The sequence below is a fragment of the Callorhinus ursinus genome, unplaced genomic scaffold (assembly GCF_003265705.2).
Source record: "Callorhinus ursinus isolate GAN/ISIS: 27379988/994484 unplaced genomic scaffold, GSC_fseal_2.0 scaffold4, whole genome shotgun sequence".
NCBI classification, from domain to species: Eukaryota; Metazoa; Chordata; class Mammalia; order Carnivora; family Otariidae; genus Callorhinus; species Callorhinus ursinus.
The window spans coordinates 6,735,026-6,751,177 of NW_027397066.1; the positions used below are offsets into that span (position 1 = coordinate 6,735,026).

A 16,152-nucleotide genomic window follows, 5' to 3' on the forward strand; every position below is an offset into this window, starting at 1 on the left:
GGCAGGAGTGACTATTTGTTGACTTTTAGCTGTCATCTCCAGCCCATGCATCTGTAATGCCAAATGGGTCATGTCCATAATCAGACAAACAGATGGTGCAGAAACAACGTGTACCAAAGTTACTGCGCGTTTGGGGTTGGCTGACTCTCTGTTTCAGACTTTGGAACGCTGCCTTCCTGAAGTCCACTTCCGCCACGCCCAGTCTTTCTCCTTATCGTCTGCCTTGAACCCCAGGACAGCTTCCTTCTCGCAGAGTCCTTGCCACCCTCACAGGGCATGGCAAGGCTCCAAGGCTGACAGGATGGAGGTGGAGTATCAGGAGTCCCAGCAGGTACCTCTCTGTCCCTCAGCTCTCCCCCTCATCCCCCGCTTTGTGCATGTGGCTGCTCAAGGCTCCTGGCTGGCCCTTCTCCTAAAGACTGCCCACCCAGGAAGATGATCCCCCTCCCCCAGAGCAGCCTGCAGCCAATGACTGGAGAGAGGTGGGAGGAGAATGTGGCCCCAGATGGGACAGCTCCTGGGTGTGATTCATGCTCCAGACCCCTGTAGGCCAGCCAAGGCCAGACTGGATCTGAGAGCACAGCCTGGCTTGGCTCTCTTCCCCTTTTCTCTCTTCTGCTTCCATCAGCTTCAAGGGAACTCCTGAAGAGCGCTTCCTCAACAAAACACATGCATCCCAAGCCCCCTTGCAGGCTGCTTCTGGGGAACTTGCCTTCCGAAGACAATTCCAGCCTGAAAGAGGAGATGGTCAGCAACCACTGAATGTGTTCTCTTATGGACTGAATTGTGTGCCGATTCCTCTCTTGAAACCCTAACCCCCAACATGACTGTATTTGGAAATTGGGCATTCGAGGAAATAATTATGGTTAAATGAGGTCCTAAGGGTGGGGCCCTAATCCAATGGGACTGTTGTCCTTGTAAGAAGAACAGACAGCAGGCATGCTCTTGCATAGGGAAAAAGACCGTGTGAGAAGCGAGCAACCTGCAAGCCAAAGAGAATGGACTCAGGAGCAACCAACCACGCTGACATCTTGACCTTGGACTTGCAGCCTCCCCAACTGTGAGAGAAGAAATTTCTGTTGTTCAAGCCTAGTACGTGCTTGCCATGTACCTTGCAGGCTCCCTCAGTAGGTACCTCGAGAGCTAATGTTCATTCCCACATCTATAAAGTAAAGACACATTTAAAAATACTGAAGTAGGAAAAGAGGAGAAAAATAACACCTTTGAGAACCTGCTATTTGCCTAGCATGATGTATAGGAGGCTGGTTATTACTTCTTGTTCAATACCCATCATCCTTCTTCTGATAGGAGTGCCCTGGATTTCCGCCAAGAAACATTCCTGCCCTCACTCTGTGTGGGGGCTCGAGGTGGTCACATCCCCACCCCACTGTGGCTGTAGGAAGGGGCACATGATACAGTCATTTTAACTTAAATTTAGAATGTTATTTGCCAGGATTTCTCAACCTGGGAACTATTAATATTTGGGGCCAGAAAATTCTTTGTGGTGGGGGCTGTCCTGTGCACTGCAGGATGTTTAGCAGCCTCCTTGGCCTCTACTGGATGCTGGTAGCATCCTCTAGCTGTGACAACCAAGAACGCGTCCAGATATTGTCCCCTGCTGGGGCAAAACTGCCCCTGGTTGAGAAGCTCCCAGGGTATGCCACCTCACCCAAGTAAATGAGATTCAGGCCTGGGACTTTACTAGAACTACTGTTAGGGGAAGTCTGTGCTGGGGATACTGAGCAGGAACAGTGTCACCCTGAGCTGCTGGGGCCATCTTGCCCTCACCGGGGAGAGAGCCCCTGTGCCCGAAGCCAACACCGAGTAAGGCAGAGCTGAGAGACAGAGAAAACAGACAGGTGAAGTCAGCTGAGTTATAGTCCAGTTACGTGAGCCAGTTAGTTCTGTCTGGGCCCGAGCCAGTTTGGTTTGGGTTCCTGTCACAGGTGTGAGGGACATGACACATTCTGTAAATAGTATCTTCTGCCACCCCCACAGCCGCTCCCTTAGGTGGGCTTGCTTACCAGAGCTTTACAGATTTAAAACTGCCTCTTCTTGGATCTCTACTCCCCATCCCCCCATCTACAGTGCTTCCGGTCGCCATGATGACGCCATGATGATGTGCAGAGTGAATTGTTCATGGCTACGCAGTGGGCTCGGGCTCCGCTGCTTGCCGCTGAGGCCCAAGTGCCAGTCACAATGCCTGGCTCCCAGTCGGTGTTCAAAAGTATCTGCCACACGGGCAAAAGTGGTTATGCAGCTTGCTCAAGAATATGCCTGAGGATCCGATTTCAAAGCCCGAGTGAGTTTCTCCTCTGGTTATTTGCGCTGCTCTGCTCTGCTCTGCTCTAGAGGGAAAAACTAGATCCAATGCTAAGTGTAAGGAGGCCAACTTCAGTGCGACTAGAAGAACATATTCACAACCGGCTCTGTGAGTGATGGGCTGATGCACCTCAGAAAGAACTCATGAAGATGGGGACGAAGATGACAATGACACTAACCACCATAAGGTGGGCATCGACACCATGTCAGCCACTGAGATGTGCCCTTTATATCCACTGTCTCATTTCATTTTCACATGACAACCCTCAGATGGGCCATTGCTTTATCTTCATTTTGCCACTAACCAAGCCAAGCTTGGAGAACTTGAGTAACTCACACGTGGCCCCCTGTGCTGTAAGTGTCAAGGATCCTCTACCCAGCATCCATGCACATTGTCGCCATCCTGTCTCATGAGGGAAGAAGGGCTCTGTCACCAGAACCACGTAAGCAGGGGACTGATGGCTCCAAAAGAGGGGAGGATTCAAGCAGAATTCTCCAAGCCAGAGACTCCAGGAGACAAGGAACTTGCACCCCAGATGATGGGGGTGACTCATCTCCACAGACCATGCCTGGCCCCTCATGTTCCCCTGTCCTCACCCCTCTCCCAAATCACAGACGAGTTCAACATGTTCTAACAAGGATCAGGCCCACCTGACTCTGAGGACCCCAACTCCACCCAAATTTCCCCTCACCAGTCACATGTTTGAGCCCCTTCTGTCGGACCCCATCCTAACCTTGCACATTAAGCCCAGTCTCTTCTTTTTCCCCAGCAGCCCCCTTGGGAGACAAACAATGAGGCATCAAGAAGCAGTTTCAATAAATACCATGTGATAGGAAAGTCACAGGCTCTGGTCAAACAGGCCAGATCTGAATCTCAGGTCAACCTCATTCTTTGTCACCTTGGGCAAGTTGCTAGGCCTCTCTCGGGGCCTCAGATTCATCGCCTGTAGAACAGGGACAATAATACAGAGTTGCAGAAGTAAAGGAGGTATGGAATGCCAAGCACTGGTATGTAGCAGGGAGTGAATAAATGGTAGCAGACTTCTTTGGGTTTTGCTCCTTTTCCTCCCAACAGAGTTACTATTCAAGCCGAGACTTCATCTCAGTTCAACTTTTATTCCTGTAATGATGAAAAAAGGAACAGCCAGCTACCCGGGGCATAAGGACCAACACCTTTTGATAGAATCTCTCTCCAGCCTAGAACTCCTCCTTCACTTAGAAAATCACTTTCTTTGAAACATATTGTCGCTTTCCCATTCCTTCCGGGGTTTTTTTGCACCATGCTGTTTAGAGTTGCAAAGCCACTTTCGTTGCCTTCATTTTACATCCGGGAAAAGTGTCAGATGAGAGGTGAGGGGGCAAAGTCCCACATCACACACCTGGCAAGCTAGGTGTCAGGACTTGCTGGGCCACAGCATCCTGACACCGACTACTGTGGCTGTCCCTGTACCATCCGCTTGGGTTCAGAGCCTCCTTAGGGGGCAGCCTGGGGCTATAAGTGCCATGGCCAGATATAAGGCAGGTGTATGCGACAGGCCATAAATCCGGGGGCCAGGGGTGACTATATCTAACTAGAATAGACCAGAGGACTGGGGTCAGAAACTGGCTTGGGCCAGGGCTTTAGCAATCTGGGGGCCAACTAGTCACTTCCCTGTGGTCAAACAGTCACGGATTTTATAGTACGATTGCCAGCAGACCCCTACTCACGATCTGCTCGGCATAGCGGAAAGGGCACCGTGCTGTGGAGCTGGGTCCAACCTGAGCTTAGGCACCGTTTAAGCTTTCAACTCCATCCCCCATCCAAGACCCCAGGGAGTAGAGAAAATGAAAGAAGACCGTGTGTGTGCGTACCTGGAACGTTAGGGGACCTCAGGAAATGGCAGCCCTCACTCCACTATGCGATAGCTGTACTTCTCTGGGGTGCAGAGTTCGCATGTGTTACCTACCACCTAGAAGTGGCCTTAGGGTCAAGGAAGATGTCATGAATGCTGCAGAGACTCTATTTTTCCCCTAACACCTCAATATCCCCCAGGAATTTACAAGTGAAGAAACAGAGAAAAATGTATGGGCAAATGTACTGATAATCAATCTGATCTCAGAGAAGCCTTCAGGACAGAAATAAGTGAGAAATGAAGCTCAGGAGGTAAAGTGGCTCTGACTGCAGAGGACCCGGATGGGAAATTTCAATGTGAAGTGTTTGACCCTCACTGCAGCTGTATTTGTAAAACAAAAGTTCTGAAACAACCCCGATGTCTATCCATGGGAGACTGGTTTAGTAAGTTATCATTCAGTCATATAATGAAACGTCGTCCTATGAGGACTTATCTGGAACACTCGCTAAGAGACTGTGCTGACTCTTCTCCATCTGCTCCTGCAGCCAGATCCATCTCCTCCCTCCCTGTCCTGCTCTGAGCGCTGGGAGCTGGTCCTCCTGGACTGTACCAGCAAGCCTGCTGGTGTTTCTGGTTTCTACTTGGGTTTGGCCAATGAGTGGCACTGGCAGCAGGTTGGACGGTGGGAGGAGAAAGAAGCCAGGCTATTTCTCCCCTACTCCCCCCCTGTTTGGACAATAGGTGTTGACATATCTCAGTCCACATAGCCCTCCACAACCTCAGGTCCTGCTTGTCAGCCCATTGTCCATGGTCTTCATTTCCTCCCTGACCTCGCGTGCCTTATCTCCTCCCCTTGCTCTTCTGGTACGAAAACATCCCCAGCTGGAATGTCTAAATGGAGTTCGTTTGCCTTCTGGGATCCTGACTATGATACCAACATATTGTGAACATCACAGAGAGGATCCCCAAGCAGAGACAACCCCCACTAACCTCCCAAGAACTTTTCCGATCAGCTTCACCATTAAAGTCCCCACGAGTCCACCGATGGCAAATATGGACACTGTCACAGACCAGAGCAGAGTCAGAGTATCTGGGTCTATTGGATGCCCGTGTCTTCTTTCCCATGATTCATTGTAGAAGGACTTGATGTACTGAAAACAAACAACAAACCATGTTATTCCAACCTGCTGCTTGAAACTAGCCAGTAGGTAAACAAAAACAGCTTTTATAGGGCATTTTCTGCACACTAGGCATTTTGCTAAGTTCTACTTGAGCTTTATTTCATTGAACCCTTCTAACAAATTTTGTGGATGGGCCCTAGTTTTGCTTCATTTTGCAGATAGGGAAACTGAAGCTCAGAGAGACAAAGTGACTTGCTCACTAAGTGGCAAACCTGGAAGTCAAACTCAGATCTGACCCCAAACCTAGGGTAACTATTTATGCCCAGGCTTCTCCACCTCTGGTGCACAGCAGAACCAACTGGGAAATGTGTTAAAAATGCACATGCCCAATATAACAGAAAGTCTTTCCCACCTTGAGATAGACAAAGATACACCATAAAACAAAAACAAAATGCTCATTTGGGTTTCATCAACACTAAAGTGTTCTATTTTTCAAAAGACACCTTGAAAAATGAACAGACAAGCCACAGACTGAGATAACACATTTGCAACACATATACTATAAAGGACTTATATCCACAATACACAAAGAACTCTAACAAATCAATAAGACAAACAACCCAATTAAATGAGCAAAGGACTTGAACAGACTCCAAAGAAAATTCAAATGACCAGTAAGTTAATGACATGAGGCTCAATGTCATTAGTCAACAAGCAAATGCAAATTAAAACCATAACAAGATACCATTTTGCATTGTCTAGAGCCCCATTGTTGTCAGTGCTGATTTGGTGGGTTTGGGATGGTGACTGCGTGATTCTGATGGGCACCAAGGACTGAGGTCATGGCACTAAGCTCCTCAAGGGAGTTCCATCCCCAAGATGCTCATAGTTATCCACTGATACTGAACATGGGCCCACAAACATTTCCAGAGCTAGCATATGACACTGCAGAATAAGCATAGGTTCTGAGTGCACAGACCTGAGCCTGAATTCCAACACAATAACAATGTGCTAATGATTTAAACCAGCTGGACCTTTGCTTCCTTATCTGTAAAATGGAATGATGACACTGATGTCTCAGGGCTGTTGTGAGGGTCACGCTCGAGTTTGGAGCAGTGCCCAGTGCTTGGGTGAAGCTCACACAATCCCCAGGAGGATAAAAACTAACAGGTATGGCAAGACCAAGTAGTGATCAGCAGTGTACTCTCATGCACTGTGTTTAATTTGTACAACCATCTTGGAAAACAGTTTGGCATCATCTAGTAAAGTTGAAGATGCCCCAAACCTACAGCCCAGCAAATCCATTTCTAGAAAATTCCTCTAAAAAACTTTTTTCTACCTGCCCTAGGACATATTTACCCAAAATTCCATGTAGTATTGCTTACAACAGCCCTAAATGGGAAACAACCCAGATGCCCACCCACAATAGAATAGATAAATAAATTGTGGAATAGTCATCATATGAAACACGAGAATCACAAACATGAATGAATTACAGCAATGTGCAAACACACTTATAAAATCTCACACACAAAATGGCATTGAACAAAATAAGCCAGAAACAAAAGAATACATACAGTATGATGTCATATATAAATTCAAAAATATGCAAATATAAATGTTTTGGGGGAATTACAAATAGATTGTAAAACTACAAAGGAAAACAAAGAATTATTGCAAATATCAGGTCAGTGGTCACTTCTGGGAGGGGTGGAAGACAGACCTGGGTGGGGCACCTGACAGGATCCTCTATTCTTAATCTTCTTATTCTTAGCTGGGTGCTAGATTTATAATCATTCTTTAAACTCTGTGTGTGTGTTTGTGTATGCAATGCATATGTATATATCTTATATATTCTTTTTAAGTATAATACATTCCACCAATCTAAAACTTTTTTTTTTTAATGGTGGGGAAAGTATTCCAGGCAGAGGGAAAAGCATGTGCCATGATGGCATGGCAGAAGAAAGCTTACAGTGTCCACATAATTGAAAGCAGGCCGGCGTGGAGGGTGGTGTAATGCGACAAGGAAGGGAAGAAGGGGCTGCATGGATTGGAGGGGCAGGAAAGGGAGGTCACATGGGGCCTTGGAAGTCATGATAATGAATTTGCCTGTTACTTGGACTTTTGGGGGGGAGGGGATGGAGGGGGGAAACTACGGGAGGGTTTTAAGCAAGGGGGCACATGGTGTGGTTTACATTTTTAGAAGACTGCTCTGTCTTCAGAGTGGCAAGTGCACTGGAAGGAAGCTTAGCAAGGAAGCTCGCACCGTGTTGGAAGGCACAACAACGGTCCAAAGATCTCGGTGGCCTGGACTAAGTAGCGAGAAGGGGATGGATCCAAGATATGTTTCAAGAGTAGGCTGGACAAGATTAACTGGGTGACTGGCTCCAAATCTGGGGAGGGAGGGTGTTAGAGATGGCTAAGAGAAGACTGCCAGGTTTCTGGCCTAAGCAAATGGGCTGATGGCAGGAGATGCAGGGAGGAGGGGTAGCATCCTCTCCCTATGAGATATCTATTCTCTTCCCATTCTCTCTCATTCTTTGGCTCCATAACTAGCTGGTTCGCAGCATGGAGTGAGGCCAGAATATATTATCAACGACTACAGCTAGTCTGAAAGATGACGAAGTTTCCACACCTTAATGCACACGACCCTCATCATCCACTGATTGATTCAACAAGCATGACCTGAGTGCTGGGACCTGAGCTGGACACAGAGACAAACCAAACGTGGCCGCCCAGACCTCAGAGGTCATCCAGCCCACGGGAGGGGATGATGCATTTTACCACTTAGGGATGCTTTTGGCTGCACATAACAAGATATCTAAACTCAAAACAGCTAAGCAACAAGGACCCTTATTAGCTTACACAAGTGCAAACTCACAGGAGTGCTGAGCTTCAAAACTGTTGATCTGGTGGCTCAGTACCACGGCCAAGAATCCAGGTGCTTCCCTTGGCCTCACTCTGCTCTCCACAATTTTGACCTCGTCCAAAGACGGCATCCACCCACAAATAGAGGATGACTTCTAGAAACCCTTTTGGCCACATGCTTTCCCATTCAGGTGCTGGAGAGAGTAATCCTAGCCTCCCAAGAGCCTCTTGATGCTAAGATCTTTCCAGAAGCCTGCAGCAATCCTCTTTATATCCTACTGGCCCTGGTTGGGGCATAGGTCCCTCACTAAGCCAGTCAGCAAAGAATGGGGTAGGAAATGTCACCTGGACCTCTGGCCCTGAATTCCATTTCTTTATCTTCTCTTCACCTTACTAAAGGTGCCACCATTCTCTAACTGTTCAGTCAGAACATGCGAATTCATCCTTAATGCTTGCCTTTGATCCATACCCCTCAACTAAGCCACCCTGACTTATCCCTGTATTATCGGTTGAATTATGACCCCCACCCCCAAATTCACATGCTGAAGTCTTAACTCCCAGTATCTCAAAATGTGACCTTACTTGGAAATAGGGTCGTTGCAGATATAATGAATTAAGATGAGGTCATATTGGAGTAGGGTAGGCTCCTACCCCAATCTGCTTGGTGTCCTTATAAAAAAGGGGAAACTTGGACACAGGGCATTTTTATGGGCTGAACTGTGTCCCCCCTCAAAATTCATAGGCTGAATCCAATCCACAATGCCTCAGAATGTGAGGTATTTGGAGACGGGGTTTTACAGAGGTAACCAAGTTAAAATGAGGTAATGAGGTCATTAGGGTAGACCTGGTCCAAAATGACTAGCATCCTTATAGAAAGGGGGGACGTGGACACAGAGGCATGCCTAAAGGGAAGACGATGTGAAGAGGCACAGGGTGGAGACGGCCACCTGCAAGCCAAGGCGGGGGCCCTAGAACAGACCCGTCCCTCACAGGCCCTGGAGGGAACTGACCCTGCCAGCACCCTGATCTCACACCTCTCGTCTCCAGGGCTGGGAGAGAATAAACTCCTGTTGTTACCTTGTTTGGGCAGTCCCAGCAGACTGACACACTGCCTTATCTCCAAAATACTCGTCACCATTTAGACCACCCAAGCAGGTCCGGGCCCCCACCCCGCTCGCGGGGCCACCATAGCCGCTGCCCGCTCAGCTCACCAAGGAGCCGCGTGCTGGCAGTGGCTGGACATCAGTGCGGACCCTTAGTGTCCGTGTACTCTGTGGCCGCCTGTCACCCTTCGACTGCCCGGCATCAGGAGCCCCTTCCCATCTGGGGGAGCTTCCCGCCCCACAGTCCTCGCAGGACACACAATCCATTCCTCACCACGCAAGTCGACGGCGCGGACGCCGGTTCTTCCGGCATCCCCTGCAGCTGGCCAGCGCCCTGCGGCGGGCGGGGCTGGCACTCCTACAACCGCGGGAGCGCCTGGGGACTGGGTCTGCGGCCCGCTGCATCGGGGGGGACCACCGTGTACTGTGCCAGCCGAGCACTAGCCGGCAGTGGCAGCTCCTGGGCGTGAGGTGGGGTGTCACCCAGGCTGCAGAGCTTCTGGGCCCGGCTCACTAGCCCTGCCAACAGTCCTGCGAGCTGCTGCCTATTTTGTCAACAACTCTTTTAGCTTCAATCAGACAAAATTGCTGTTGTTGTTCCCAACTGCTGAAATTCTACCCAAACACGGAAATTATCCTATTTCAGCCTCACGGCAACCTCGGTGGCAGAAAGCCTCATTGACAGATGAGGGAGCTGAGAGTTGCCAGCTTGCCCACAGTCACGGTCACGCGGCTGACAGGTGGAGGAGGGGAGAGTTGTGTGAGGTCGGCCTCACATCTGCGCACTCAAGGACAACTCCACTATCCGGGCTTCTAACTTCACAGTCAAGGTGGCGATGTTAAGCAACCAAGTACAATGGTGCATTTTTTGATTTAAAAGTATCAGTTAAGTCTTTATTATGGTGTAGACACTCTGCCGGGCCCTGAAATACACGGGCGACAACCAAGGGGCACAGAACATAGTGGGAGGGAGAATGTGATTAACTGCCAAGCGGAGGGCTGGAGGGGCCTCAGGAAGGCAGGGGTACAGGACCCCTAGGGGGACAGCGAGCATTCACAGGGTCAAGACCCTCGGAGAAGCTGGTGGAAGGAATGAGTACCCAGGACTAGAGAGGGACCTCTCCTACCGCCCAATAAGCAGGAGCTTCCCCTCTGCTCCCCCCTCCCATGCATAGAAGGTCATTCTTGGATGTGACCTTGGTCTCTACTGAACTCCCACACTGATCCAAGCAATGACAGCCACCTTGTAAGGAGCCTTGCTAACACCCACTCTAGAGAGCCTCTTAGCACTACACCTGCAGCAGGGACCAGTTTCCTAGAATCGATTTGCAGAAACTGGAAGGATGCTGTTGGGGAGGAAATTTTCTCCTCCTTTCCAGCATTCAGGAGCCTGCTGGGAAAGGGGAGAGCTTTCATATCACACACTCCTAGGTGTTGCTTTGGGCATCCCTGCAGAGATTTCATATCTCAGTTTGGGGAAGCTGGAGGATGGATGGAAGTCCCTGCAAAGAGCTGGAGAAGGCTGGAAGACTTGCAGCAAAGCCCGTGCCCCCTGCACAGACACATTTCTCAAACGTCCTGAAAGCTGGTTTCAAAGTGATGGCTTTAGTGACTAAATGTTTGTCTTCTCCAGGGATGAATACAGCAAAAGCCCAGATGAAAGGCAGCCTGAAGGCTTATGTGATAGTAGAAGCCAGGTGCTGAGGGCTGTTCTGCTAATTCATTACACAAACACTCATCAAGTTGAGGTCTGTGGACCTCATACGTATGAATGCTGACTTGTACTGCATAGGACAGAACAGGTGCTTTAGTAAGCGTTTGTGTTTTAAATTGAGCTTCTGCTATGTGTCGGTCACCATGTAACGATAAAAATATGTAAACCCACACATATTTACAACGTGCCACGCACTATCCTGAGCACTGGATGCATAGGAACCCATTCCACCCCCTCCACAACCCTATGAGACAGGTCCAGTTTTTGATTTCTCTTTGGTCAGATAAGGAACCTTAAGGATGCAGCCATAAGGGGCTTTTCCCAAGGTCACACCGTCGGCATGTGGGAGGGTCAGGACTCAAACCCAGGTCCTTGGACTCCAGAGCCCATCTCTTAATCACCACTCTACTCCAGTTCAGTATGGAAAAGACAAAGGTGATCATTTCAGTACCTCTGTTGCACAACGGAAGACTGGATTGGGGAGAAGAGGGGACATAGAATGAATACTGGTTGACTGCTAAGTACATATCCTACATCTATATACCTCATCTTGTTTAACCCTTGCAGCCATCCTGTGAAGGTTCATTAAGAACAGAAAACTCTGGTGTTGAGAAATGCATCTGAAAGCCATACAGAATCTAGTGGAATACAGAGCTGCTGCCCGCCCCCCACCGCACCCTTGTTCACAATGTCTGGGCCCTCCTCTTCTTCCTGGCCACACTGCCAGGTCACATTTCTCAGTGCCTTGCATCTGGGTGCGGTCATATGGCTACTTCTCACCAAAGGAGTATGAGCAGAAGTGATGTGTGTCACCTCCACCGAGGTATTGAGAGTATGTGTGCCTTCTCTTCACTCACTCACTCACTCACTCACCCATTTTCCTTATAGTCTGATCACTTACAGAATAACCAGCAGAGGCCTCCAAAGCCCTAAGGAATGGTGGAGCCACTCAACAGAAGGGGCCTGGGTCCCTGAATGACTTCACGGAGCAGAGTGCTTCTGCCTACCTGCTCTCGATGGTGGCATGGCTGAGACATGAACTTTCACGGTGTTAGGCCACTGAGATTTAGGGGTTGCTTGTTAGAGCAGCTACCCTACCTGAAGACAATCCACCTGACTCCAAAGCCCATGCCACGACAATCACTGTACCACAAGTCTTTAAGAAAGAGGTAAGATTTCAACAAAGTCATAAAGAGTGAGTAGGAGACATGAGCCTTCAGCTAGAGTTTTCCTTTTATGTTTTGGGAAACTTGTAAGACTCCATTTGAAAAAAGTATTCTGCAATGAAATATAGTTTTAAGCTTACTTGCTAGCTAATCTCTAGGTCCCATTTGGGCCTATTCATGGATTCCACATTGCACTTTTCTGTTGGGTCTCTTTCCAAAAGGCCCATTCTTGTCTTTCTCTCTTGGCTCTACACCCCTGTTTCCTAACCACCAGGGGCCCAGGTTCCCATCCTGTCTTCTAGATACAAGTGTTGCAGGCCCTGCCTTCAAGGAGCTTCCAATCTAGTAGAGACAACAGTAAACACACAGTTATAATGTGGAGTGGCAGGAAGCACAGTGATGGCAGGAAGGAAGCTGAGAAAGACCGTGGACACCAGGCCATGCCATGCTCACCACATCAGGTGAGCAAGAAGGGCAAGTGGGGGTGGGCTTGGGTTAGACAGTGGTCAACAGAGGAAAGAGAATCCTCAAAGGCCCAGAAACTGGTCATAACTGGCCTTGACTCTCAGCCTGAGGAGTCCACACATAATCGTGTGGGCGCCGGGGAGCAGTTGGAGGATCTGAGCATGCAATCAGGAGTCTGGGCTTTAGAAAATTCCCTGTAGATGCAGTGTGGGGGTTGTTTCAGTAAGTTTAGACTGGAGGTGGCTGGCCCAGCCTGGAAGAACCTGAATCTGGCAAGGGATAGTGAGTCGAAGAGAATTCTTTCATGAACTCATCCAGGAGTATTTATATTATGGCGAGTACTGACTTAAGCCTAAGCTTCAAAGAAATAAATAAGAGGTTACATGGGTAAAACTAAGGAGACTGCTCGAAGAGCACCACTGAGTCCTCTGTGATGTCCAGCAAGTGGCTCTGCCTCTGAGGGCAGCCTTCTAAGTGGTGAAGGGCCCTGGAATCCACTTGACCCAGCTCTGACACCTCTCTGCTGGGCAATCTTGAGTAAGTGACTTAATCTCTCTGTGTTGCAGATTCCTGATCTGTTAAATCCTTTTCCTCCTTAAATAGTTCCCATGAGGATTTAACTCAAGAATGAATACAAAGCACAGAGCTAGGTCCACACGAAGCACACAATACAAATCAGAAGTTGGGGTGGCTGCTGATGGTGTCGAGACCATTATTTCTGATCTGTAAAATAAAGGGCCTGGATTTGTTTAGTTCTCCGGCCTATGAATCCCATGAATAATTAACCACCAGCTCCCCAGCCAACAACTCAGAGGCCAAGCTTCTGGCAACAAATTGAAAGCACACAATTCCCAGCCAGGAAGACTGGCTTAGAACACCTCCAAATGACAGCAGGAAATTGTCCGACAATGCGAGGCAAATTATCTCGTAGCCTGCTTTACAATATTAATATTCCTTACGGATTCACACAGAGCCTGTCATGAATTCATCTAAAAATATTCTCAGGAGGGCTATACAAGTACACATAAATAGCACACTTTGCATTGCCTCATCGAGCAGGCCAATGCCCATAAATCTTTCGGGGATTTGTGAGGGCAGTCCACACCACTGAACACACTGGCAGAGTCAGGAAAACGGTATGGAAGTCCTTACCAAAGTGCCCATGGCCAAACTAGGCTCCTTGAAGTAAGAACGACACAAGGACAAAATTCCGCAAGCCCAGTAGTGCCACCTGAAGTCACCTGACTAGCAGAGGTAAGGTCTCCTGTGCAGAAAAAGTGAACGTATCCAGCCTGAGACTGCTCTCCTTGAAGGGTCTGCGGGCAAGGTTGGCCCTAGGGCTGGTGTCGGGAACTTGGATTTCAGGAGGGCTCCCACCATTCCCAGAACTGTTAACAGTGGCTCACAAACCCAGACTATGCAGGGTCTGGTTTATGCTAAACACTGCTTTGTTTCTGGGAGTCAGAGGCTGTGCACAGGCCCAGCAGAGGGTGTCTTGGAGACCAACCTCTAATAAAAACCCTGAACTCAGTGTCTGATGAGCTTCCCCGGTGGACAACCTTCCACATGTGTTGACACACTCGTTGCTGGAGGATTAATGAAGTGACTTCACTGGGTGAGGACTCTGGAAGTTCGCTCTTGGCTTCCTCTGGACTTTGTCCCGTGTGCCTTTTTCCTTTTGCTGATTTGGCTTTGAATTCCTTCCCTGGAGTAAATCCCAGCCCTGGGTGGAGAGGAGTGAGTCCTGACAGGCTGAGTCCTCCTAGTGAATTATCAAACCCGGGGGTGGTCCTGGGGACCTGACACAGCTCCCAGCCCTAAGGACAACATCCAGGTCCCATTCGGACTTGGCTTGATGATTACTCTGCACGTTTGTGGTGGGGTTTTTCTCGCCACTGTGAGTCTCCTGGAGGAGTTCAGTGAACTGACTGGGTGAGAAAAAGGCCTCTGTACCTGAGACACCGGAGTATATTCTACTCCCACAGCTGGCTTCCAGAATGAAAACTAAACCCGATGAAAGAGGACGCATCAATTGCAAGCAATAGTCAGGCAAGTAAGACTTCCAGAGCTTTCTGGGTTCTCCTGCCAACCACTTTTGCAATGTGGCGGGGGGGGGGGGGGGGGGATCCTTTGAGTTTAATTATATAGGAAATGAAGAAAGTAAAGTTTCATTTTCTGTTTGGCCCCCGGCAGGAGCATGAGAATGTGTACCCTCCCAAATATCTTTCTACTTCAAGGAAAATTGGTCCTGGGCCTCTCTCTTCCTAGAACGTTTTTTGAGAGATTGCATAGCTGTGTTTGCAGCGGGGACAGTGTATTCACACGGACATGTCTGTCATTTTTTCTGAAATAACACTTCCCACTCCTTTCTGTAGGTCCTCTGGTTGCCCGGAATAAAAATGATGAGAGTTTTCATTACTGTTCAAATTGCTTATAGCTTCTAAAAATCAGTCTTGAGGCATCAGTGGCTTTCATAGGGCATCTGATCCAATCCAAGTTCAGGGTGATGGTTTTGAGCACTGGTTCTGGAATAATTTATTTATAGAAATGGAATAAAACCCCCAGCCTGCAGATGGGGCCACTGGAAGGATTAAATGAAGGCGTGTAGCCCCTAGCATGATGTCCAGCCCGCAATAGGCACTTAGTAAATCTCAGTGCCTCTCTCCGACTGATGGGAAACAATGTTTCTAGTTTCTAGTTGGGTTTGTTCCCACCAGCAGTCCTGACTGCATGCCTTGCTGGGCTAACCCATCCTCTCTGTTCACTCCATCTGGCTGCAGCAAGCACTGCCCCCAGCCCTCAACACAGAGCTTCCACAAGCCCCGATGGGGCCGTGGTCCCTTCTCTACTAGGTTCAACAAAGGCATTTCCCCCAGAGAAGCTTTACAAACCGGGGAAAACTCTGAGCCAAAGCTGCAGGCTTCTGAACTCCAATCAGCTGGGGTCCTGAGGGGATGGAACAGGCCCCGTGGCACCCACAGTCTAGAACACACAGACACCAATACCTCCAGGCCGGGAAAGGTCCCTCCTCCTATCAGCCAGCAGCTCTGCCGGCCCTGATTCAACCCAAACCAAACCATGACTCACAACTCCCACTATAAACAATGCAGCAGCATCTTACACTGGACGAAAACTGGGAACAAACAAAGAGACCCATATTTGGAAGATAGGACAGCCACATGACGCCACAGAATACACTATCCGAGATCCTGGTGATGGGGGATTTTCAAGAACATGGAAAAATGCTTACAATATAAATATTAGGCCAAAAAAAAAAGATATAAAACAGCAGATTTGGATGCTCTGGAAAACAGAATAGATTTAGAAAAGGGCTTAAAAATGGCCTCTGGGGGGGCGGAGCAAGATGGCGGAGGAGTAGGAGACCTGGATTTCGTCTGGTCTCAGGAATTCAGCTGAATAGGGATCAAACCATTCTGAACACCTACGAACTCAACAGGAGATCGAAGAGGAGAGTAGCAACAACTCTCTGAACAGAGAAGTGGCCACTTACTGGAAGGTAGGACGTGCGGAGAAGTGAATCCGAGGCGATATTCGGGAGGA

At 48.8% G+C, this 16,152-nt stretch overlaps 1 protein-coding gene across 3 annotated transcripts in view; it reads right to left on the bottom strand.

Annotated features, from left to right (window-relative positions):
- SLC2A9 (solute carrier family 2 member 9) overlaps window positions 1-16,152 on the bottom strand; it is a 228,784-nt gene that overhangs the window by 148,940 nt on the left and 63,692 nt on the right. For all 3 annotated transcript variants that reach the window (XM_073891428.1, XM_025887600.2, XM_025887599.2), the window contains one exon: window positions 5,145-5,305. In XM_073891428.1, coding sequence (XP_073747529.1) covers window positions 5,145-5,305 — 161 coding nt within the window. The remainder of the gene's footprint in view (window positions 1-5,144; window positions 5,306-16,152) is intronic.